This window comes from Leptonotus elevatus, chromosome 5, assembly GCF_054856555.1.
Source record: "Leptonotus elevatus isolate MCC_2025b chromosome 5, RoL_Lele_1.0, whole genome shotgun sequence".
NCBI classification, from domain to species: Eukaryota; Metazoa; Chordata; class Actinopteri; order Syngnathiformes; family Syngnathidae; genus Leptonotus; species Leptonotus elevatus.
The window spans coordinates 4,964,629-4,988,994 of record NC_141243.1 but is presented as its reverse complement, the minus strand read 5'-3'; the positions used below and the strand labels follow the sequence as shown (position 1 = coordinate 4,988,994).

The 24,366-nt window shown below is 39.6% G+C and overlaps 1 protein-coding gene across 18 annotated transcripts in view; it reads right to left on the bottom strand.

Moving 5' to 3' along the window:
- Positions 1-552: 552 nt before the first annotated feature.
- Positions 553-24,366, bottom strand: part of LOC147173436 (potassium channel subfamily T member 1-like) — a 65,084-nt gene continuing 41,270 nt past the window's right edge. For 7 of the 18 annotated variants that reach the window (XM_086077026.1, XM_086077033.1, XM_086077027.1 and 4 more), the window contains 17 exons: positions 24,123-24,358; positions 23,931-23,951; positions 22,055-22,268; positions 19,434-19,539; positions 19,181-19,353; positions 18,863-18,934; positions 17,285-17,419; positions 17,092-17,203; positions 16,908-17,009; positions 15,820-15,903; positions 15,607-15,735; positions 14,316-14,336; positions 13,912-14,212; positions 10,634-10,696; positions 10,397-10,447; positions 5,866-5,950; positions 553-4,437 (listed from right to left, as the gene is read on the bottom strand). In XM_086077026.1, the coding sequence (XP_085933152.1) occupies positions 4,317-4,437; positions 5,866-5,950; positions 10,397-10,447; positions 10,634-10,696; positions 13,912-14,212; positions 14,316-14,336; positions 15,607-15,735; positions 15,820-15,903; positions 16,908-17,009; positions 17,092-17,203; positions 17,285-17,419; positions 18,863-18,934; positions 19,181-19,353; positions 19,434-19,539; positions 22,055-22,268; positions 23,931-23,951; positions 24,123-24,358 (2,026 nt within the window). In that variant the 3' untranslated portion in view covers positions 553-4,316. Of the gene's footprint in view, positions 4,438-5,865; positions 5,951-10,396; positions 10,507-10,633; positions 10,697-13,911; positions 14,213-14,315; positions 14,337-15,606; positions 15,736-15,819; positions 15,904-16,907; positions 17,010-17,091; positions 17,204-17,284; positions 17,420-18,862; positions 18,935-19,180; positions 19,354-19,433; positions 19,540-22,054; positions 22,269-23,930; positions 23,952-24,122; positions 24,359-24,366 lie in introns of those variants that run through there. The other 11 variants (XM_086077028.1, XM_086077036.1, XM_086077037.1 and 8 more) reach the window with 9 other exon arrangements.

Sequence of the window (24,366 nt, the reverse complement as noted above, 5' to 3'; positions counted from 1 at the left end):
GTTTTTTTTTTTTTTTTTTTAATGCAAGAGCATACAGAAGGCTTTGATGTAGCTTCTGACATGAAGAGGTGGCTTAAAGCAATGGTAGTTATTACAAAAAACGGCCAACAGGTGGCAGCAGAGTATAAGAGATCAGCCTGGGCCACGTTGCAACAAGCTCTTCTTGTCAGTGTTTTCACCAGGAATGTGAATATTGATGAAACTTAGCTATATTCTAATGTTAATAGCTGCAAACAGATACAAAACGTACCTTTTTCTTCATGATGAAAGAACAGACTTTAATCTTTCTTTTGGTAGGTTCCATGTTTTTATAGCAATAGAACACAATATTCTGTGGGCCTTGCAAAATCAGTCAAATTTTGTAAAACAAGGAGAGCGAAGGGGGTTGCTTCAATGAAAATGGCTGGGAGTTAATAGGTTATCAGAATTTTATTCTGCCAAATATCAGAATCGCCCCCCCCCCCCAAAAAAAATCCCTCTCAGTCCGACACCTGAATGATTCACCAAGCAAAATGTGGATTTTGTGCGTGAAATAAAAGCATGTCGACTGGATGTGGCTGCATGCAGCTTTTATTTGTTCATGACCTTCAAACTTGACCTTCCCATCATAAGAAAATAGTACAAAATGCATGTAGTCGAACACAGAGGTGGCAAACATGACACGCAGGCTGCTGACACGTAAACAACATGCATGTTCCATTCATATAAGAAAGACGGCGTATCAAATGGCGGTTTTGACACTGGCTAACGGGTACACTTGTTTGTTCTTGGCAAGCTCATATATTTAAAAAAACAAAAAAAAACCATGCTGTTTGTTTAAAATCCCTTGAACATGCCCTTTAGACTGTGGCGAGAAGCACACGTGATGTGGATCACTGTGGAATGTTGGGAGGATTTTAACTCCTCAGGTCCCTAAACTTAGGTTAAAATGGACCCAGATATAAAGTTGGGCCTTTTTCCAAAATATACATATATTAAAAAAAAAAAATCTCACATGCACGCTTGAGTGTGTTTGTTGTTCACATTTGCCTGCGAAGAAAACAAAATGTGTGAAATGTTTCACAAAAGGACAAGAGCAGTGATGAGCTGGGAGATTAATTAAAGGGTCATGCCGTAAATATTCCAGTAGTGCAAAAATAGTCGTCTTTCGCGGGTCATTGCAGGACAAACCGGGGGTTCAATTGAAGTAAACAAAGAAAGGAAGCAGTCAACGCTGACACGTGGAGAGAAGAGCATCATCACAAATAAATAAACAATGTCCTCTGTCGGAATTCAAGTTGAATAAAGAAATTAAGAGCCTGACCGAGACTAACACTAACTAAAGCAAATATATATATATATTTTTTAAACATTTGGCATTCATGTCAGCCTGGATCTGGAAAGAAGCAACTGACAGTCTTTTAGTTGGCTTGTTCAACAAACTCCCAAATAACAATTATTATTATTATTATTATTTTTAACTACAGTGGAACCTCAAAAGTGAGAAGTTCATCTGTCCCCGATGCAGTTCAACGCCAGTTTGAGGCATTTTATGGCCGTCCCACTTAAGTGTTGGTCATCAATTGAATTTGAACAATTCCATTTCCTTGTTTCGATTCCTGTTTGTAGCGATTTTAATTATTTTCTGGGTTTGGGTAAAAAAAAAAAAAAGAAGTTTGTATGGGCTTAAATCGGTGTGTCCAAAATCCAAACTATAGCCATCCATTTTTAGTCGCTGACAGCATAAACTAAAATGTCGTGTTGTTTTATTGCATTATACTAAATTTTAGATAAATAAATAAATAGTAATATAACAAAAAGAAAACAAAAAAATAAATAAAAATATAATAAAATACAAAACAAATATTTAAACATTATATTTATTATACATTTTAAATTATTGTTATAAATTATATTTAAAAAAATATTATTTTTTAAATGCATTGTGCCTACTTTCTACACTGTGTAGCAAGGGAGGAGCAGAGACTGTTTGTTCTCGTCACTTCCTTGTTTTCAACCAATCAGACACCGCAACATTTCTGTTTTACCTTAAATACGTAGCTTTTGTGCACATGCACACTTCTTTAATAAAGTAAATCAGGTTTCGTTTTCAGGTTGTTGGAGAACCAGAATTTTAAATCAAGATCCATTCGGTTCTTGAGACTCAATGTGAAACCCCAACGCCCCACAAGTGGGTGCTTCGGGGCCACCACCGCCCCCGATGGCCCCACCCCTCAGCACAAAAAAGACAGATTGACTAAATTGTACTTTGGTTAGGAGCAGCGTGATACACATAAAGGTTGTTGAATTGCAGTCAGGGAGAGAACAACTTCTTGAGCAGAGGAATGATATGCTTACAAAACTGCAAATAAGCTGTCAAATGTTGATGGCCTCACATCTGTCCAAAAGTTGCCTGCAATGAAAAAAAGAAGAAAGGACTTGTGGGACACCTTGTACTTGGACGATTGAAATGAAATGCTGCTTAAAAAAAAAATGCCTACACATTTAAAAGTTTTGATGATGGTAAAAATTTAGAGTGTGGAATTAGTTTGACCCCGGAATGAATTAATTTTTGCATAGGAAACAATTTCAATTTGGAAATCAACCAGCAATGTGTGACAAGGTGCTCAACTTTAGGGGTTCCACTGAATTTATTTTGGCCAATTCATTTGTAAAATATATTTTTTTAAGACCAAAAGCCGACCAGGCTCTGACATTTCCCCCAAAAGGGATGAGAAATGGCACATAGTGTACAAAAAAGTATTTACAAATAAATAATGGCACCAACAGCAGATCATTTGAGGACACTTAAAACATTAAAATCAATGAATAATACTGTTGTTGTTTTTTTCTCGGCACAGCAGAAATTATGTTGAGAAACACTTTAAAAACACACAAGATGGCGGATAAGCGCCACTTCGTCCAAAGTCTTTCTCTCAGTCGTGTGCATTCTGATATCCAGCTGAGAGAGTTCCGTAAACATTTCCAGTGCTTCGACAGCGCTCTCGCCGGGAGTCCCATGCGGCAGCTGGTTGCCGGGGCAACCAGTCAATCACCATTGATAAAGTCACGGCCACAGTCCACCAACCTGCCATGACGACCATGGCAGCTATGTCCACTTCTGTGACAGTCAATGGCGCCCCCTACAGGGAGGTGGCGTGAAACGCTTGTGCTCCTAAATGAAAGTGTTTAACCACAAAGCAAAGTAAGAGTTGCAGTTCTAATAGAACGATTAGAAGTCGGAATTGCATGAGCGTTACGATCGTGAATTAGGATGACGGCTGCCCTGATGGTTGCCCCACCAACGCAAGGCACAAGGGCACATAAGTGTGCGTGTGCACTCTCAATGAATTTATCATACACTACTGACAAAAAAAAGGAGGGATATCGGGCTTTTGATGGAAATTTCAGGATGATGATTTTCATCTCTTTGGCAAAATCTAGATCAAATTGTCAGCGAACACATGTTAACAGAAAAAAGTAACAATACTCAGTCGTATATTCTTTATCCTCTGTGAAGAAAGGCTAATATTAATGTCCCAGTGATGAGCTTAAAGGAATTGAGACATGTCAATGAACAGTTGATTTGTTGGTCTGCATTATACTGCCCCCAGGTGGCCAATGGGCAGCGTAATCAATTGATGCAAACACTTTAAATATTATTTTAATCCTATTTAATTGTTTAATGGTGTCATTAGTTTACGTTTTTATTAGGGATATATGAGTATCGATACCAGGTATTAGTATCGGGCCGATATCAATGTTTTACAATCAGGAACTAGAAATTAGAAGAACAGAAAATTTCCATTAATTTCATGCAACTTTGGAAAAATGCTATATTCAATATATATATTTGTTATTAAACAAAAAAAATGGAAAAATGCAATGTTGTGATATTTAGATTTTGCTTTTTTGGGATGGAAATTATATGTATCAAAAGTATTACTGGTAAGAGTTGTCTACTCATACTCGTATTAGTCTGGGGGAAAAAATGGTATTGAACATCCCTAGTCTTTATCAAGTAAAATATTTTTGGAGTGTTACAAAAAGCCCAGCATCTCCAATTTCTTGTGAGTAGCGTACAGTATATTAAGGAGCATTTTTGGGGGCTTTTCATAACAGTTCCTGTGAGGTTTTACTTGTTTTGAGACAAATTAAATGCCGCATCGAGCCCACGAGCCCAAAGTTGCCCACCCCCAGCTGTCCTCCAGTGTTAGTTGGCTATGTGAGGTGTTTAATCGAAACACGTGACGATGATGAGGCACTCTTCATGCGGCGGCTCAGTGGGAACAAAGCAGCAAATGTCAGGCTGCTGTGTGTGCGCGTGTGCGTGTGGCTCATAAGTGCGTCTCATCTCTGGTTTCTGAGACAAAGTGCATCTGGTTCCGAGTGTTCCGACTCTGGCCCACTTGGGACTCTTCGGGCATGTGCGCCAGCGGGTCGGAGCGGATGATGTACCTGAAAGACACGTCAGTGCACTCAGTGTGGGCACGGGTTCACAAACCTAACAGAAAACCCACGAAAATGAATTTGGAACACAGAACCTCAGAATTGGGAAGCAGATGATATGCTAACCACTAGGGCACAGTGCTGCTGGACTGGTGAAATTGAAACTCTGCCTCTGAAGACGGTTTCACTCGAATTTTTTGGGTAGATATACTATATCAGTGGTCACCAATGAGTAGCCTGTGGTCTGTTCTAAAAATAGCACATCAGTGAGATGCACATAATTTTTTGTGTTGCCATTATAAAAAAAAAAAAAGAGCACCACTTAACAGTGAGCTACATTTGACATTATATAGTATATATGTTTTAAAAACTTTGTATGGTTCAAAGGTCAGTATTGTAACGTGAGAGCAAGATCCAACTAGTGTACATGATTTATCACAAAATAATATGAGCAGAGTTATTTCAAATTTATTTGAGAAGTCTTAATCAAGGTGGTAGCTTTTCGCATTAAACCAGTACTCAAAAAGTAGCTATGTTTCTAAAAGGTTGCAAACCCTGCGTTAGTGGTACACGGGATCCCTCTAGTGGTAGGCTAAAGAGTAAACCAAATTAAATGTTCATTGGATTCTTAACAGAGGTGGAAAATCCAGGTCCAGAAAGTCAAAACCCTGCCAGTTAAGGTTTAGCCCCTGATGCTAGCTAGCTAGCAGGTAAAAGAGCACCATGGGAGCTAGCTAGGGAGCTAAATAGCTAGCACCAGGGGCTAAAGCCAAATTGTGGCAGGGTTTTTATTTTCTGGTCCTGGATTTGCCACCTGTGATTATTAATATTTTTAAATTCTGTAAAGCGCATTTGTTAACTACATTTTAGTTGTATTTAATTTTTAAGTCCCAGTGTAAGGTGAATGTCTGTTAATTTTACACACTACTAAGAAGAGTGTTGTTACATGGGAATTAAGTCAACCCCAAAATGTTATGTTCTATGTGCCCTCGCGAGTGTAAACACGGCATTCCTATTAATATTGTGTTTGTGGAATTATGAATTAAGCAGCAAAATCTACCTGTTTTTAATCCATCTCAGGGTGCGGCCATTTTGTCACTTGCTGTCGACTGACAATGAGGTCACAGTTGCTCAGGGCTTATAACTACCAATAATAGTTAACCTTTTTTTTTTTTGGTCATGTGACATTCACAAGCTGAGCCGTGATTGGTTGTTACCTGAGCAACTGTGATGCCATTTTCAGTTGACAGAAAGTGACAAAATGAGCAGGTGACAAAATGGCCGCCACCTGAGATGGATAAAAACCTGTGCACAGAACATATTATTTCAAAGAACATTTTTAGATTGACTTCCTCTTTACCAAACGAAATGTGAAATTTGAAAAATCAAGCCGCTATATGTAAGCGTTAAAGTGAAAAGTACTCGCAGTTGTCTTACACGATGTCGTTGAGCTCCAGCATGGTGTCCGGAGGCGGGTTGATGAGCACGTAGGACAGCGTGTTCTGGTGGTCGTTCATCTCGTCTGTGGAGAGAAACCCGGGAGAAGTTTCAGAGTGGCTCGTTGGTGCGGAGGCCGTTGCCCCGCCCTCTCCCTGCACGACAACAGTACTGCTTGTTCGCAACCAATCACACAACGGAGTTGATGCACTGCCATTAATGAGCATAACTAAGGAACAGGAACAAGCCTGTATTAAAAAATAAGAGCAAATAATTGATATTACCCAAGTAAATTTGATTTCCTGATTTCATTCATCAATATTTCTAACAGGCATTGTATTAATTTTAAACTGTAGTTATTCTTATTCAGTATTTGGTTTCTTTATCATACTGGAAAGAGCTTATTTGTGTGTTTTGCCATTTTGACGTGTCAAGTAGGTTCCACGTGTCTCCACGACAACCCACCTGCTTGTGGCTCTTTACAAAGACAAAGGGTGGAGGGGGGGGGGGAAGAAGGGCCAAGCGTTACTGACGGGCACTGTGACGAGGACACGGGGGCCGGGGGAAGGGGAAGCGAGAGGGATCCAGAGGCGCATGCGCAACTTCAAACATGCACATAGCGTCCGTAGCCGCACATCATCATCATCATCATCATCATCGTCATCGTCATCGTCATCTACATGGCATTCCACGCTAGACCCGACTCCAGCTGGTGAGGCAGGAGGTTGCCATGCCGACACACACACATGTAGAAGACATGCTCCAGCATCCGTCAAGACTGAACCAAACGTAGAGAGCAGTTGAAAACACAAGCTTGAGGAGCAGAACGCATCTGGGGTGCGAGGGCGGCAGACGGTCGTCTTGGACACGAGTGCGTAACTTTACGGAGCATGACGGCGGCAATCAGCCACAACACTAAATTGTTTTTATATTCAACTTGATTCGCCAAAATGGTCAACTTGCTACAGTACAGAATGCTTGATTACACGGGAGTAGACTACAGTAAGCTACAATGTGTCAATGTGGCGGCCATGTTGGCAGGGGCGACTTTCCTGTCAAAAGCAAAAACTGAAATGTAAGTAAGATATCATTTTTTTAATTTAACCTAAATTTGATTAAACGTTATTTTCCCTTAAAATTAAATTGTCAGACAAGACCATTCTTCTTATTTTAGGACACTTATTATTTAAATATCTTATTTTCTCAAGCAGTCTAGGAATTGTGCTGTGAGGCTTAAAACAAACATTTTCCACATTTTATGAATTTTCTTATTTTGAGATTTTGCATAATCTAGTAATAAGATAAATGGTACTTCACTCATATAGCGCTTTTCCACCTTAGAAGGCCCTCAAAGCGCTTTACATTCCACTACTCATTGACGCAGCATCAGGAGACAACCACCATACCACTCAGCCATATGTGTGAAAACAATATGACAAAAGTGCGATATAGCTCTTTTAAAAGTAGTGGTTCGCTTCGTTATATTTACTAATCTAATTTTTCCTTATTTTGGTACCAGCTCAGTGGTCGAGTGGTAGAGTGTCTACACTCAGACTTGGAGGTTGTGGGTTCAATTCCTGGCTGGGTCATACCAAAGACAATAATAATGGGTTAACTTCCCGCTTGACACTCAGATTAAATTGGCCAAATGTAAATGAATACTTACGTATTTTAAGAATGTAGTTCTATATATTAAAGCTTGAAAAAAAGTCAATGCTGCTTGTTTTTAATCTAAAAATACTACAGTACTTTCAAGACCGCTGTGGTTGATATGTGCCTAGTATTATTTTCTTATTTAAAAAAAATCTTACAGGTAAATTAAAGTAAAAAAAATATTGTTCTGTTGGCGGATAATTTTGCTTATTTGTAAGTAATAATTTTCTTATTTGACTATTTGACTATATCCTTTTTGCAGTTTATGTTAGCAGGGGAGAGAGGCACACAGGTAAAAAGGAAGCATGTCTGTTGTTTTTACTCAGGCACGTTACGTTTTTCACATAGAGTACACAGTTGTTGTTTGTAATTGTAAATGAGATCGTGGCTAAAGTGACTAGCTGCACGGCGACAGGTCTTGAACGATCAAAGTTCAATAAAACAGATGACAGTGAAAAATTGATAGATTAAAGTTTGAGAATTTCAAAGCGGCCCTTTTATCATTCAATTTTTTTTGTATGGGGTCCTCAGAGGGAAGGTAGTTTCTACACCCCTAATTTAAATTATCAACTGTCTGGTAATATTTGTCGTGATTATTTAGTTATTGGTTTCTACTAAATGTAATTATTCATTTATTGTAAATAATAAAATAAAAACATTGGTACACAAAAAATGTGACCACGGATTACCACCTCCTGTGTGGAGTTTGCATAATCTCCTCGTACTTGGAATTTCTCCAAGCGCGCCGGCTTCCTCCCACTCTCTGAAAACAGTCTATAAATTGTCCATAAGTGTGAAAGTGAACGTGAATACTTGACTGACAACCAGCCAATGCATGTTTGTGTGTGAGATCCAAGACGGGCGCCTCCATCCACACACAATCATGCGCTCTGCTCCAGTCAACAAGCCAAACAGACGCCCTGCGGGACTCCAGCTTTTTCTTTCTTTCTTTTTTTTGGGACGCCACCTCACTCACGTGAGCACGATGCAGAGAAGGCCAGAGAGAGAAAACGAGAGAGTGACAGGAGAGCGAGAGACTGGCTGCTGAGCTAACTATGAAAGCGCAGTCAAGGACATAATTCAGGTTTAGCTCTCAAGAACAATACTGACACACTTTCACGCACACTACTAAAACTAGTTTTTCAGTATAAATGTCATATGAGAGCATTTCAGTATGATGTGTGTGATGCATTTAAGTAGTGTGTGAGAGAGGGTTTCAATCATGTTTGTTATTGGAAAAAAAATCCAGTAGTATAAGAGCATTTTCAGACTGAACGTCAGCACACATTTTCCAGTTGTTTAGGAGAGCATTTCAGTAGTGGGTGTGAGAACATTTTAGTAGTGTGTGAGAGCATTTCTGTAGTTTGCATGAGGACAAATGAAGTACTGGTGTGGGCCATGTTAGAAGTGCGGCAAGAATGTTTCAGTACTGTTTGTGAGAGAATTTAAGTGTAGAGTAAAAGTGTGACTGAAAATGTTCAATATTGTGTGAGTTTATTTGGCAACTTTTGTGTGAGAGACTTTAGACTTTAAGTGTGAGAGTTGTTTAACAACAGTGTGTGAGAGAGGGTTTCAATCATGTGTGTACGTTGAAAAAAAAGTCCAGTAGTATGAGCAAATTTTTTCAGTTGTGCGTGAGAGCGTTTCAGTAGTATGTCAGTAAAAAAAAATCAGTAGTGTGTGTGAGGAAGCATTTTAGTAGTGTGTGAGAGTTTTTCAGTAGTTTGCTTGTGGACAAATGCAGTACACTGGTGTGAGAGCCTTTTAGTAGCGCGGAAAGAGGGTTTCAGTAGTGTTTGTGGAAGTATTTCAGCGAAATGACTGAAGATGTTCAATAATGTGTGAGAGACTTTAATTAGTGTGTCAGAGCTTTGCAGCAATGAGAATAAAAGTGTTTGAACAGTGTGTGAAAGCATTTCAAGAGTGTGTGTGAGTGAAAAAACAAAAACAAAAACATGGGAGTGTTTTAGTCCCGGTTATTAAAGGGAAAGAAAAATCAGCAGTGCCGTAAAAACGTTTCAAAAGTGTGTGAGTGGAAAAAAAAACTGTGATATAGAGCGTTATAGTGTAGTATATGTGAGTATATGTGGGTGAAATATTTGTAGCATTTCAGTAGAATGAGAGAGCAAAAACATTCAGTTGACACTGACAGTGAGAGAGTTTTAGTAGTGTACTGTATGTGAGCAATTTATTTTTTAATCGTAAGCATGAGAGTGATTTAGTAGTTTGTGAGAGAGCCTTTTCGTAGTGTGGAAAGAAGGTTTTAGTAGTGTTTGTGGGAGCATTTCAGAAGAATGACTGAAAATGTTCAATAATGTGTGAGAGAGTTTAATTAGTGTGTCAGAGCTTTGCGGCAATGAGCATGAAAGTGTTTGAACAGTGTGTGAAAGCATTCCAGGAGTGTGTGCGAGTGAAAAAAAAAAATCAAAAACATGGGAGGGTTTTAGTCTCGGTTATGAGAGGGAAAGAAAAATTTGCAGTGTCCGTGAAAACATTTCAAAAGTGTGTGAGTGGAAAAAAAGACAGTAATATGGAGTGTTATAGACTTATATGTGAGTGAAATATTTTTTGTAGAACATGTGGCAGCATTTCAGTAGAATGAGAGAGCAAAACAATTCAGTAGTCAGTGAGAGAGTTTTAGTAGTGTGCTGTTTGTGAGCCAAAATATTTGTTGTTGTATTCATGAGAGTGATTTAGTAGTGTGTGAGATCCTTTCAGTAGTGTCCCCGAATGGGGGAAAAAAAAAAGCCTGCGCTAGTTGAACCTGATTATGTCCCCGATGGCCTCTCATATCAAACACTCATCCTCATTAGACACACACCCACTCTCACATCCGCTCTCACACATGCAATACAATAGAGTGGATGGGCCGGCTAACCTGACGGCCGGCTCCCGTCTGTATACGGCTGCTCTGATATGTCCTGCAACTCTGAGCAACGGTATTCACGGTTAACTTGACCACACAGTGTCAACGGGAAGCACACACATCTAGTAGAAAGGAGGATGCTGGTGAAAGGACGAGCTCCTTTCGCCCCCACACGCCCCGCGACCTCACCACTCGCACGCACCGACTGGACAAAGAACACACACGCGCACACACACACACACACGTTACCTTGCAAATATCCTAGATTTACTCGATTCATCACATCGCTCGCAGTGAGATTAGAAACATCCTCTACAGGCCAAAAGGGGGGAAAGAGAAGGTCAGAGAGAGAGAGAGAGAGAGAGAGAGAGAGAGAGAGAGAGATAGAAACAAAAATCAGGCAGGCAGCGAATGCATTTGCGCTTTGACCAAAAGAAATGTTGAAAAGGTGAGAAGATGCACACACAAAAAAAACTAACAAAAGTGAAAAGAAGCCATGCTTTAGTATGCACAGAGTCACTTCCAAATGATTCATCTGTCGTGGATGCTCACTCAGAAGGTCTGGAGCGTTTGGGCTTCTCCCTGGAAGCAGTGTGATCGACACAGTACACAAGATTCAGCCAGCGCAACACAACGCGACTATGATTCTTCTACTTTTTTCCCCCCTTTTTATTTACGCCTTCTCTCTGTTTTGGAAGCATGACGTGACAACAAGTGGAAATGTGAGCAGATGCAAAGCAAACAGAGAGGCGTGATGCATTCACATGTTGCAGGGTTTCTACAGGTATCAACAGTGAAAACTTAAGTATTTTTTATTTTTTGGGTATTTCTCAAATATGCTACATTACGGGTCAAATTGACTTATATAAAACTTACATTTACACATTTGCAATGAAATAGTTGCTAATTACTTTATTTTGACAAATAATACAAAAAGCCTGCCAATATCAAAAACAGTTTAAAAGTTGGGAGTATTTTTTTTATTTATTATAGTTTTGCTTACGTTCACTACAATTAGTTGAAAATGAACATACACGACATTTATATCTATATTTACTTAATAATTTTTATTAGTTTGAAGAGTCTTGATTACTCTCAATTATTCTAGTGAGTGTTTATTAGCTTCTGTTGTAAATTGCTGTGTTGATATGCTAGCAGGCACACCATTTTTTGCCAGCATTTGTTTTCCTCATTCATGTAAATTGCACACGTGCTTCATCCGTAGCACCTTTTTTTCGTTAACTTTTCACAGTAATCACGACATTTTAAAGTTATTTAAAGCTGTGTTGTTGTTACCTTCAGCAACGGATGTCCATCAGCCGGTCGGCTCGCCATCAGGCGCGTCACATTTCCGTGTTTAAACTTCAATTAGCTCCGCTCTGCTCTGCCGTCCGTTAGCAATGAATGTCCGTGCGGAAACACGAAATATTGGTTCCGGCGTCTTCCAGTCGCGCAAATATATATTTTTTAAAATTACTGAACAAAGTATTTTGTCGTAAATATCGACTTTAACGGGGAAATCCGACTTAAGTCGAAATTCGGGTTACATTGCCAGCGTAGGAACGGAACTCCGCCATAACTTGAGGACTCCCTGTAATTGCTAATAGTTGTAACATGACGGCGGTAAATCTAAAAGACAAGGCTATGGCTTGACTAAATAAAGCTCCTCCCTTCACTTCAACATAGTTCCTTGGTCCCTAAGATGTCATCAGTGACGGCAAAAAAAAAAAAAAAAATTGACATTGTTTTGGTCTGAATGCAAAAGCAGTGAAATTGTGACTATTTCTGGTGAATAACTAAAGATTGGTTCCGCCGCCAAATCTGTAAATGGACACATTTCGCAAATGCCGAACCACAAAATTGCAGGATTTTACTGTTCATTGTTCACGTTCAAATTTGGGTCTCTAGCTTAAGAAATCACATTATAAATAATAGCACAACACCTTATACCATTTTGATTGCAGCTTGATATGATCCACTTTGTTGTATAGACCATTTTTAACCATAATCAGATTTACTTGATGGACCCGTGGAAACCCTGAGTGGGCATGATCTTGATAATGTGTGCATACTTTTTTGTTGTTGTTGTTGCCGTAAACGATGGTTGATGAAATCGATGCAGGGATGCATGGGCTGGCGGACTATGACCGTCTACCATGAAGGCACACAGAGGCATGTCCCAAAAGGAAATGAGATGAGACAAATGCCATAAACACAGATTGGAGTTCCGCCAGAAAATACAAAAATAGGAATATTGGTTGAAGCTACTGAGGGTGGAGGCCATATCTCAACTACATTATCTTCATGTTATTTTATGATCATTTTATTCGTACAGAAAGTTCCTGTTTTAGAGGCTTTTCCCAATATGTAGCTGCTGATCTGGCAAATCCAAGTTAGTTAAGACTAAGCAATTGATTTTGTTGGTTTTACGGGGTATCTGTAGGTTTCAGGAAGTCATATTCAAGGCTTAGGCCTTTATACTTTCACTCAATTTTACCACAAGGAGCAGGTGATAAGGCTTAGTTGCAGTATATCACAATATCTCAAGACATTTTCCATACCTGTGGTGGTTGTTCTATCATTTTATTATCTTATTTGTTTGTGAGGAAATTTCTAAGAATCAATATATTATTTCAAAGGATGTTAATTTTACAAATGAAAGCCTCTCTTACCTGAGACTCAATTGGGTAACTAAACACCTTCAGCCCGTGCGAGGAACACCAGGCTGCAATATTGATCTAATATTTTTGATTTAAATGTGAGACTTTTAAAGGATCAGTGCATCCTCATTCACAGCCTATAATGATACATCACACTATCAAATTTTTTTCCTTCAATCTGAGTTTTTAGAATCCACCCTCTTAAAGTCACTTTTCCTCGCTGAAACTCCAATCTGCAAAAAAAGCTAAATTTTGTTTCTTCAATGAGAATTATGATGCAATGGTGAATGGTAAACAAAATTAACAACATGCGGTAATTAGTTGATTTTAACCCTATAAAGCCAACCGTATCATATTAATAAATACAAGACATTTTGAGCCCTCTATTTCATGAGTAAAATATTTTTTTCCCTATTAAAACCGTGACGTATATGATCTGACACATGCTTTGCACGGATAGTCCATTAGAGGGCAGTATCACCCAACTGATGGCTTTTCCAGCGACCTTGCAAGATCGCCCCAATTGAAAAAGGAGGGACACTTTTTTAATAGTGGGAAATGTTCTTTCTGATTTTTGGAAATACCAATATGTTTGATATGTCTGTTCATTATCATCTTTTGACAGTTATAAATGTACAAATTTAAAGCATTGTGACCAGATATAACACAAATCAAAAGTCATATGTAGAAGTTGATTTTCAAATTAGTATTTTTTGTTTGTTCAAAAGTACCAATAAATATTCTATTTACAAAGAACCATAATTTTCTCTCATATATTTCATGGTTCGGGCTTTATAGGGTTAAACAATGCATAATATGTTGTAATTTGAGAAGTCTTCCGACAGCGCAAGTGGCGGTTCTACTGACCGTATCCCACGGTGGGCAGGCCCAGGTGCTTCATGCGGTTCTTGACCAGCTCGGACAGTTCCTGGCGCTCGGAGCGGCGGTACAGGTTGAGGCGCTGCTGCGAGATGCGCTCGGCCCGGCTGGACGGCTTGTTGGTGTTCTTCCTGCTCAGGCGGCGAGCCCACTGCATGCTCTTCTTCCTCAGCAGCGGGTGCTCCGACTGCTCGCTGGCGCTGGAGTTCCGGTGCCCCGTCTTCTCCTTCCACGACTCCTTGCGGTCGCGGTGCTCCTCGCCCTGCTCCACGTTGATGGACACCTGAGACTGGGATGGTTAAGAGTTTGTTAAAATGCCACTTTGGGACCCAGCTGATGGCCATGAATGAGCTGTATGCTTTGAGCAGGGTGGGACTGGCTGACCATCTTACCTGCACGTAACTTTCTTTGCACTGAAATACAAACACACATCCAAACAAAAGGAAAGATGGGTGCATAAAAAGCAAAGCAAAATCATTAAAAAAATAAATAAAAAAACGACTTGAGAATAGTAATTACACTACTCACATAAAGTTTGAGATATTTAGAGTTTCACAAAGAGTCAGGTTGCAGAGATAGAGACGGGAAGAGTCGCAGAAAGGCGAGGAAATTTTCACAGATCAAACACCTGTTGCGAATTTTCAGTTCCTTATTAGAGATAGACAGACATGTATTTTTCAGGGCCGATATCGATATTTGGAGCCCATATGCGGAAAATATTTAGGGAAAAATATTAATGTAAAATTATATAATTGTATAATTATAAATACATTAAAAAATTATTAATAATAAATAAATTAATACAATAAACAAATCAATAAATACATTATTCAACAGCTTTTTAGATTTGCAACATGTTAACGTTTTTTTTTCCAGTTTTATTTTAGACAAGAGACACATTTGTTTTAAAATTGTGTAGGGAGCACAGGTCACAGCATGTCTTAGAATGTTACCAAAAACAACACAAATCCTTGAGGTTTACTCAAGTTTAAAATGAACTCTTTTAAGGTGTTAGATTTTATTTTATTTTTTTAAGTCTGATGCCAATATGCGTCAAAATGCGAAACAACAAGGCCATCCATCCGTCACCTCTAACAGTTATTCTGTAGATAGTACAAAAGCACTTAAAATTGAGATGATCATAAAACATCAACATCATGCTACTTGCAAACCACCTTCACATGGGACTCATCCGTAGTATTTGCTAACCTAATTAACACACAAGAACAAACTTTTTGTGGTCAGACCAATATGTGCACTACCACTACACAAATAGTTTACTATTAAGTCACTTTTTCACATTTACAAACAATAATTCTTTTTAGGGAATTGTTAACGGCAAAGTGGACAAAGGACGGTCAAGAAAAAAGGACATTAAAAAAACTAACGGAAAATTTCCACTAGATGGCGCCAAAGTAATGCTTTGGCCTGAGCTCAACCACTGCGAACAGAGACTAATATGCAAATTACCGAATGGTAAACTGCAAATATGTTCACTGCAGTGTGTTGTAAGTTCATCTTGAAACTTTTTGTGAGCAGTTTATGTTGCGTTTAATTGGCAAACAATAGTGCACTGACTTTAAAGCAATACTTTCAGTCAGAAATTAAGAATTTTTTTTTTTTGCAAGGGATGACAGCCAAAGCAAACACTAGCCAACAGGTGTCAGAATGTAGCGAACTTGCCTCGGATGTGGAGAACATGTGCGACTCGGTACGGTAGATCCCGATAGGGATCTCGGCGCTGGAGGAACAGAGTTTTTGGAAGAGTCTGCCGTAAGTTCTGATCCACAGGTCCTCTTCTGTGATCTTCATCTGAGGGAATTTGGAGAGAACGGAGTTACCGTACGGCACCCCGAAATTGCACTTCCTTCGAAGCTTGTTGACAGTTGTACTTACAACGCATAAATACCCGGAACCCGGTGTCGTGTCCAGACCGAGGAGAAGCCTGGCAATAGCGATCATGTAGTCTTTCACGAATGACTATCAAAGCAGATGGAAAGGAATAAAAGAAGATATAGAAAGAGAAAATAGTACAGCGTGAACCTGCGAAAATCAATTAATTTATAGCGTACACTCAAATTGAAACCTATGGACAATTTAGACTTCAATTAGCTTAATGCGCAATGTGCCTAGTTGCAATGGCAGCCACTTGGGATATTGGCCCTTTTTTATTTTCGTCATTTTCAGGCACACTGTTACGATGGCGAATTAGGGCCACGTATATTAATTTTTTTTTTTTTAGATGGCGAGAGCAATATTCCGAGATAAAAAGTCACAAATGTGCCACTTTATAGTCTTTATAAAGTGGCAGATTTGCGAGAAAAAAAATCTGAAACTTACGAGAAATGCACGTAGCGTAGCTTATAGTCTAATGTGAGGATTCGTTAGTGGTTAATAAGACACTGTTTATAAAATGAAAAGGCAGGATGGAGATGGATTCATTACTCGTCATACACGGCAGCTCGAGCGACAACACTTCCTGATCCCCTATCAGCTGACTAAGCACTAACCAATCAGAAGCTAGCATATTTTAGGTAAATGCAAGTGAATGACGGAGAGACGCAGATTCGACACATCAATTTAGCTACTTGTACAAAAAAACAAACACAAAATGTATGAATGTGTAAATCAATTAAACTCAAATTAGCTCAGGGGCCGCATGGAAGGAAATATATTACCGAGTGGGCCGGATCGGTAAAATATAGGTATATAACTTAAAAACAATTGCTGTCAATTATACACAGATTTTTGCTATTTGTGGGCCAGCCCTAAATGACAGAGCTCAACTGTAATCATATTGTTCCAAACAATAACACAAATGCAAATCTAAAAAAAAAAAACCTATTTATTCGTGGCCCTAATACGCCGTCGTACACCGTAATTTCGCATCTGCATTGGTAGGTCTTCCTTATGTTATAGCTCTGCACTCTTGGTACCCGGACTATGCCAATGGAAAAGGGGCAGACGTTGGGCTGTTGTCCCACCTGGTAGAGCAACGTATCCAACATGCTGATACTGAACACCCTGCCTGCTGCAAACGGCAACCGGAACATGAAGGCCAGATTGGAGCCCTTGTCTCGTTCTATCTGGAAAAGCAAGGCCAAAATGAAATTATACAAAAAGTGTCTGGATTTTTGTAGTTGTCCTCTTCCTGGTTGTCTTTCCTACCTTCTCCAGTTTGGAGAGAGCGAGCGAGTAGCAGTCCTTGGCTCTGAACTGCATGAACCTCATGTTGGATGGATGCGTGAGCTCAGTGATGATGCTGAGGCTCGGGAACAGTCTGACAATATCGGATGGCATAGATGAAGTGAGGGAGCGTGGAATAAAATGTTGATCATATTGCGCTCTCTTTTCCTGCTACCTGAACATAGTCTGGACATTGACGATGGTCTTGGCGTCGGCCATGTAGTCCTCCTCGGCACTCATGGTGCTCTCCTTGTCCACAACCACCAAATTGTCAGCGTAGATGATTCCACACTGCAATAGGTTGTCCAAGCTGGTACATTAAAACAACAAGCAAAATGGGATTTTAAAGTACAGTCATTTTTGTACAACAAATGCAGTAACTACACAAACGTACTGCACTGGATTTAGAATGTTTATCCAGTGTAATCGTAAACATTTAGTTCAGTGCTCTTTAGCGTACCACTAATGGTATACCACACTTTGAGAATCAATGATTTACAGTAGTGACGGTAAATTGCTCTTGTATGATTGCAGCAAATTAATCCAAAATTGTGACTTATTCCCACTTTTTTTCTTCTTAAAATTTTACAACTGTCTATTTATATTTATATATTAAGACTCTTGTTTATCTAGAGAGAAAAAAAGCCTGAATTCGCATGATATGACTTTACACTGTATGTCCATATCTTTACAAATTTGCAAAAAAAACAACAACTTTTATTTCTTCTCATATTATGCTGTTATTCTACAAAATTTAGAATAAAAACACGACTTTATTCTTGGAATATTTTGACTTTAATCTCACTGCGCTTAAATATGAATCAATGAATCAATGAATAAATAAATAAATACATAAAATTATCTAGATTTTTTTCTTGTAGTATTTTCATCCTCTCATAACTTTATTCTTGTAATATATTATTTTAGAACATTTACAGCATACATCACTATGACTATTATCAAATGTAATAACACATTTTTATTGTTATACTATTACAATATTTTCATCAGACTTACATTTTGTTTTTGTAATAAATGTTTTGACCTAATAATTGTATGTATTAACTAATTTGCTCCCAAAAAAAGTATAAAAAACTTTTAATTTAAATATTGCCATGGTCCCAAAACCCTATTTATAAATTTTTATGTGTTTTTTAATGCTAGAGCATACATAAGGCTTTGCTGCAGCCTCTGAACTGAAGAGAACGCTTAAAGCAATGGCAGTTATTACAAAAACGGCCAGCAGGTGGCAGCAGAGTATCAGAGATCAACCAGGGCCATGTTCCAAAAAGGCTCCTTTCCCCAGTGTTTTAAACAGATTTGTGAATAATGATGAAACTTAGCTACATTCTAATGCTAATTGCTGCAAAACAGAAACAGATATACTTTTATTCCTGATAAAAGAAGAGACTCTAATCTTTCTTTTGGTAGGTTCCATGTTTTTATAGCAATAGAACACAATATTCTGTGGGCCTTGCCAAATCAGTCCAAATCCAGAAAAAAACAGCCGGGAGCGAAGGGGGTTGCTTCAGTGAAAGTGGCTGGGAGTGAATGAGTTAATATAAAGTTGAGTTTAATATGAGTAGTTAAGGGGGGGGGGGGGTAAAAAGTAATTGGTGTAAAAAGTTAGCACTCTTGAAAGTAAATGTGTTTAGATGGTCAACAAAAGCTGAAGTCAGAATGGGTGACTTCACACAACATGTTTTTACCAACATCATTGGTGAATGAGTGCGACTGTGACTCCAGCACATACTTATCGATGGTGCCGGCCATGAAGTAGACCATCGGGAAGCAGCAAATGGCCTCTAAGAAGTGGTTGTCTGGCCTGAGGAAAACAGGAAACATCACCGGTTAGCAAGCCACATGGATCATGGATCTCTTCTGGGGAAACCCAGAAACATTATGAGAGCCATTTCCTGAAGTGTACTTGATGTGAGGGGCCTAGCTCAATTGTTGGCAACCTATTCATACATTTTTATTCTAACTCCCGTTAATTGCGGGAAAGACAAAATCGACTTATGATTGCCTATTCATACTCACATTCACACCTACGGAGAGCAATACAACTTACTGAAAGTCCAAGAGAAGCACAATGGGGTTGAGCTCCTTCCGGGGTCGGTAGTACGCTCGCAGGGGGACGATGAAGTTGTACAAACCGTTGCCGGCCGTCTCAGCAGACACGATAATCAGCTTGTTCTTGAAGCCGTACGCTTTGGCGTCTTCGAAGCTGTTGTGCGTACAGCCCTGGGAGGGGATCGGCATGACGTGGGGAAGCGTAAGTTTCATTTGCGTGTTCTCGCGTGCGTGAGTGAGAAGTCACTCACCTTATCGAGGCGCAGGCAGCAAAATGGCGCTTTCTGCGGAAGGAGGTGGCACAGTGTCGGAGAGCTGCCGATGTAGGGAGAGTTGGGAGGGTAGCCCTTCACAAAACTGGCAAAACGAAAGCAAGACGATTCGATGATTCGATAGTAGATATGATGGAGATAGATAGTATGGAGCTGGAGCAAAATTTGGTGGAAAAATAGCGCCGACTTCAAAAAGTCACCCCAAACTCAGGGAGCATCAAAAGAGCAAAAGCATTTGCATAATTATGAATTAAAAGCAATATATAAACCATTCAGTCATTAGCAATAGGATTTATTAAATAACAATTATAAACAAACATTTTTACTTTTTAATTTTTTTTAATTTGTTGCATTAATGAGAGATATTTTTTATATTATGGACTTAGAACAACTTGGAATTAGTTTGTTTGAAGGACACACTGTAATATCAACACTTGGAAGATTTATACTGTACAATCATTTACCTCCCTGATCAACACATGTAAATAAACAACCAATGAAATCCATTTACTATACTTACACTGTAAACTAATACATATAATGAGGTAATGTGTTTTTTATTCTTTGTGGAACATTTAGTTTGATGTATGGCCAAACAGACGAATAGGTTAGGATTCAATGATGCTGCCAGTGCAATATCACATTAACCCTTACAACCTTTCATTTTTCATCCGCACGTAGTATGTTCCAAGCTCATTTCGAACCGGTCCACCAATATCCTCATAGTGGTTGTCTATATCAAATTCTTAAGTACAGATCTTTTCAAAATCAATTAACAGCATGTCTGATTATAATAAATAGATACGCAATGCTTAATCGCCTTTTCCCATTGAAATGATTGTCATTGTCATCAATCCGTTTTAGCCTTTCCCCCCAAAACGAGAGAAGTGGCTGTAATGTTAGTTTAATGAGGAAAAATAGCATTAATAACAGTGTAGCCTACTTCATTCTGGAGTGCCCGACTTGACCACCTGGGGGGAGTGTAAGACAGATAGATTACCTTGTGTTCAATCTGTTTCTTAAAAGGAAGTCAACCCCAAAATGTTCTTGACATCTTATATGTAGCGTCACTAATCTAAACACGATATTCCGATTACTAGTGCGTTTGTGGAATATGACTTAATTAAGCAGCAAAATCCACCCTTTTTCAACCATCTCAGAGGGCGGCCATTTTGTCACTTGCTTTCGTCTGAAAATAACATCACAGCTGCTGGAGGTAATGACCAATCACGGCTCAGCTTCAGAAAACCGGTGAGCCGCGACTGGTTGTCATTTTAATGCTGCATTCGAGGATGGTCGGAAGTCGGACTTTTCCAAGTACAAACCAGGAAGTGTGTACGGGAACGCCCCCGGAAATCCCAAGAAAAGTATCCCGACTTCACCAACGGACTACAAGTGACGTCGCTCTACGATGGCGACCAATTTGGAAACACAGACCGCGAATGATAAAACACAATTTACTCGAGTGTTAAACTAGAAAGCTGTCTTCATTCATAACTATTCGACATAACTTAACGTACGGTACGTGACAGTATGCCGCTATCTCCCTGCATGAAATTATACGGTGAACTACTGAACTGTATGGAATGCTTATGATATAAGATAAAAACAAAAAATGAAGCAAAATTGTGAGAAGGCAAGTTTGCTGGGGGTCAAAATGAGTTTTGAGGACGGAACTGGGGAACCCCCCCAACTCCGATACATCCGGCCATCCTTGAATGCAGCATTAGTCCACAGCAAGTGACAAAATGGCCGCCGGCCAAGATGGCTAAAAACGGGTGGATTTTGCTGTTTAACTCATATTGCACAAACTGAATGCTGTGTTTAGACTAGTGGGGGCACATACATCATATTATTAAAAAAAAAATCCTGTTTACTTTTTTTTTTTATAGGGTTAAAGCACCATAACATCGCCTACAGTCGATGGTAATTAGCATTAGCATTACTTTACCTTTGCCTTTGTTTCGGCAGTTGTATGGCTGTTTTAAATATACTGTACACAGTATAACTCTGTTTGCTTTATATTTAGTTTGATGGTAAACTTCAACAGGGAAGTGGCATTAAACAGCCTGAAGCCTCTTTTTTGATGATTTGTTTTCCTCACCATTTGCCAAAACTGCTGCTCATTGTAAAGTATGTTGAGTTGAATTCCATCTAATGTTCTGTCTTGTGGATCTACTATGTATAGGATGGTTTTTAGCTTGAGTGATCTCAGCAATGATGAGTACGGTGGTACGAGTGGCGGTCTTTCTAACCTGCTGACCTCTGCTAGTGTCTTAAGTGTTTGCTGGGCTAATAAATGACCACTGAGAGATAAAGTGCATTGTGGGTGAGCTTGTGAATGAGCTGCTCGCATGATAGAAAGTGCTGCCCCTTCCCTTCTTGGCACACGTGTTCATCATAGTCAAGTCGGCGCCGTTCATCATCATGACACACTGATTACACACCAAGCTAATCTATCTCACCTTACAGGCCCCTGTGACACTTGAAGAAGTGGAGGGCATCAATCCTGTAGTGTCTATTATGTTAGGGTGAGGCTATTGGGATTGAATGCGCAGATGTAGTAGGTTTGGATCACAGCGGCAGAATTGATCACTTACTCTGACCCGACGGAGCCCTCCTCGTCCGATTGGTTGGTCTCGTCTTCCGACTGGTCGCTGAGGAGGTCGCACGGCAGAATGGCGGAGGAGTCCGCGATCTCGAGGACCGGCGCGATGCTCGGCCTGCGGCTTCCGGCGCCGTTTTCCGTCGGTAAGGTCAGCTTGCTGGTTTCTTCGGGGGGATCCGGGTTCTGGAGGTCGATGGCTACGGTGCCTGGACGCAACACACGTGTGGCTAACTACTCAGTCATGTACCCTAAAATGTTCAATGTCAATATTATTAACCCGCTGCCTTTATAATCTCTTGTGAACATTGTCAACCTCAATCCTTCTCTACTTTCAGAATTATTGAAACATACTCAGGAGTAGCGATGTAGCATGCAAAACCTAATGACTTGCATTTGTGAACTTACTAATGTAGACAGCAAACCAGCCATATTTAAAATGATGGACGATATATGCCCAAAGCATATATCAACATCATTATTGCCATTTGCATAACATCACTTAATACCATTTTTTCACTGCACGGTACCAATTTGGTTTGTACTGAGGAAGACTGAGAAACGCACCGGTCGGAGCGAGACGCACACAAACGACACTGAAACAGAATGAGGTGAGGGTCTCCAGTAATTACATCCGGGCATTTGGCTTCATTCAAGCGAAGACTTAAGGCGGTAAGAAAACGGACAGCTGCGGCAAAATGGAGACTGTGATGCATAATACTGCAGCATCCAGAGCGAAGGCACAGAAACTAGATGGCTTAACGATAGCGTGCAGTATGTTTATTTTTCAAATACGGTGATGAAAGTCAAACTCACATTTATGCCTTGGGGCAAAATTAAAGCCTTCAGTGAAGCCACACTGATGGTTCAAAAGTAACCCAAATTTGGTGAAATAGCTAACCCAGTGCTTGGCCAAAAGGGAACGAGCCAATGCTAGGTTAATTATACTATCAAATATTTTTAGAATCGGTTATTCTATTGATTTTTCCATTGTTTAACGTGAATAAAATTTTATGTAGCAATAAAGTGTATTGCAAAACCATTTTTCCACGATTACTGTTTATAAGTTATTATTGTTGTTTATTTGGTATTGTTAAGCAGAGGTGGCAAATCCAGGTCCAGAAAGTAAATACCCTGCCACAGTTTGGCTTTAGCCCCAGGTGCTAGCTAGCTAGCTCCCAAACAGGTAAACGAGCACCATCGGAGCTAGCTAGGGAGCTAGCTAGCTAACACCTGAGGCTAAAGCCAAACTGTGGCAGGGTATTTACTTTCTGGACCTGGATTTGACACCTCTGCTTAACAATACCAAATGAACAACAATAATAACTTATAAACAGTAATCGTGGAAAAATGGTTTTGCAATACACTTTATTGCTACATAAAATTTTATGTGGCAGGGTTTTTGTTTAGTAATATTACCAACCTTTTTGAGTTCAGTTAGTGGTTCGGTAATTGTTTTCCAAAGTAAAAGCAGATCTTTACAAATGTCTTATGTTGATTAAACGCAAAAGATAAAAGGACTACTGAAATCAGAATAATTACTGTTGAGAGGCTGAAATTGCTAAAATTTTTTCTCCTTTAAAAAAAAGAAACTAGTCAAATCTATTACAAACTCTCCTTGTAAAATCTACTTAGAATTTCTGAGTGAAAAAACTTTACTAGATGTTTTCAAGTAATTATTACTCCCCATTTTTATTTACAGTGCACAACAAAACTGTCCAAAATCGCGACCAGCTTCAGTTCTTCCCTGCCAAAATCCAATCTCGAATCCGATCATTATTTACCATGCAGTGAAAAAGTGGCCCTAATACATTTATGGACTGTAAAATGTGCTACAACTGTAGGAGGTGATGTGTCATGCACAAACTTACCATATGAAGTGGCCTGATCAACTTTCACAGGTCAACGAAAAAAAAAAGCACAATACAGTGAAGTCAGCCAGGAAAGTAAAAAAGCAGGTAAGGAAAATAATCATGCACGACTGAGCGAAAGCATCACCGCTTGCAGCCGCCATTATTTGACACTGACGCACGCCAGGCTTCAACGCATCATGCTGCTCTCACCCATGCTGGCAATGATGCTGTGCACGGGCAGCCTGGAGGGGGCGTCGTAGAGACCGGACACCGACAGGCTCTTGTTGTGCTTCTCCTCCTGTTTGAAGATGAAGGCAGAGTTCTCCTCCTTGGTGATGTTGATGTAGTAGCAGGTGTCGGTGGCGGCCATGATGTGGCGCGGGCCGGGGTTCAAGAGGATGCTTTTGTTGTCCTCCCGCTTAACACCAATCAAGCACACGCCATACCTGGCAGA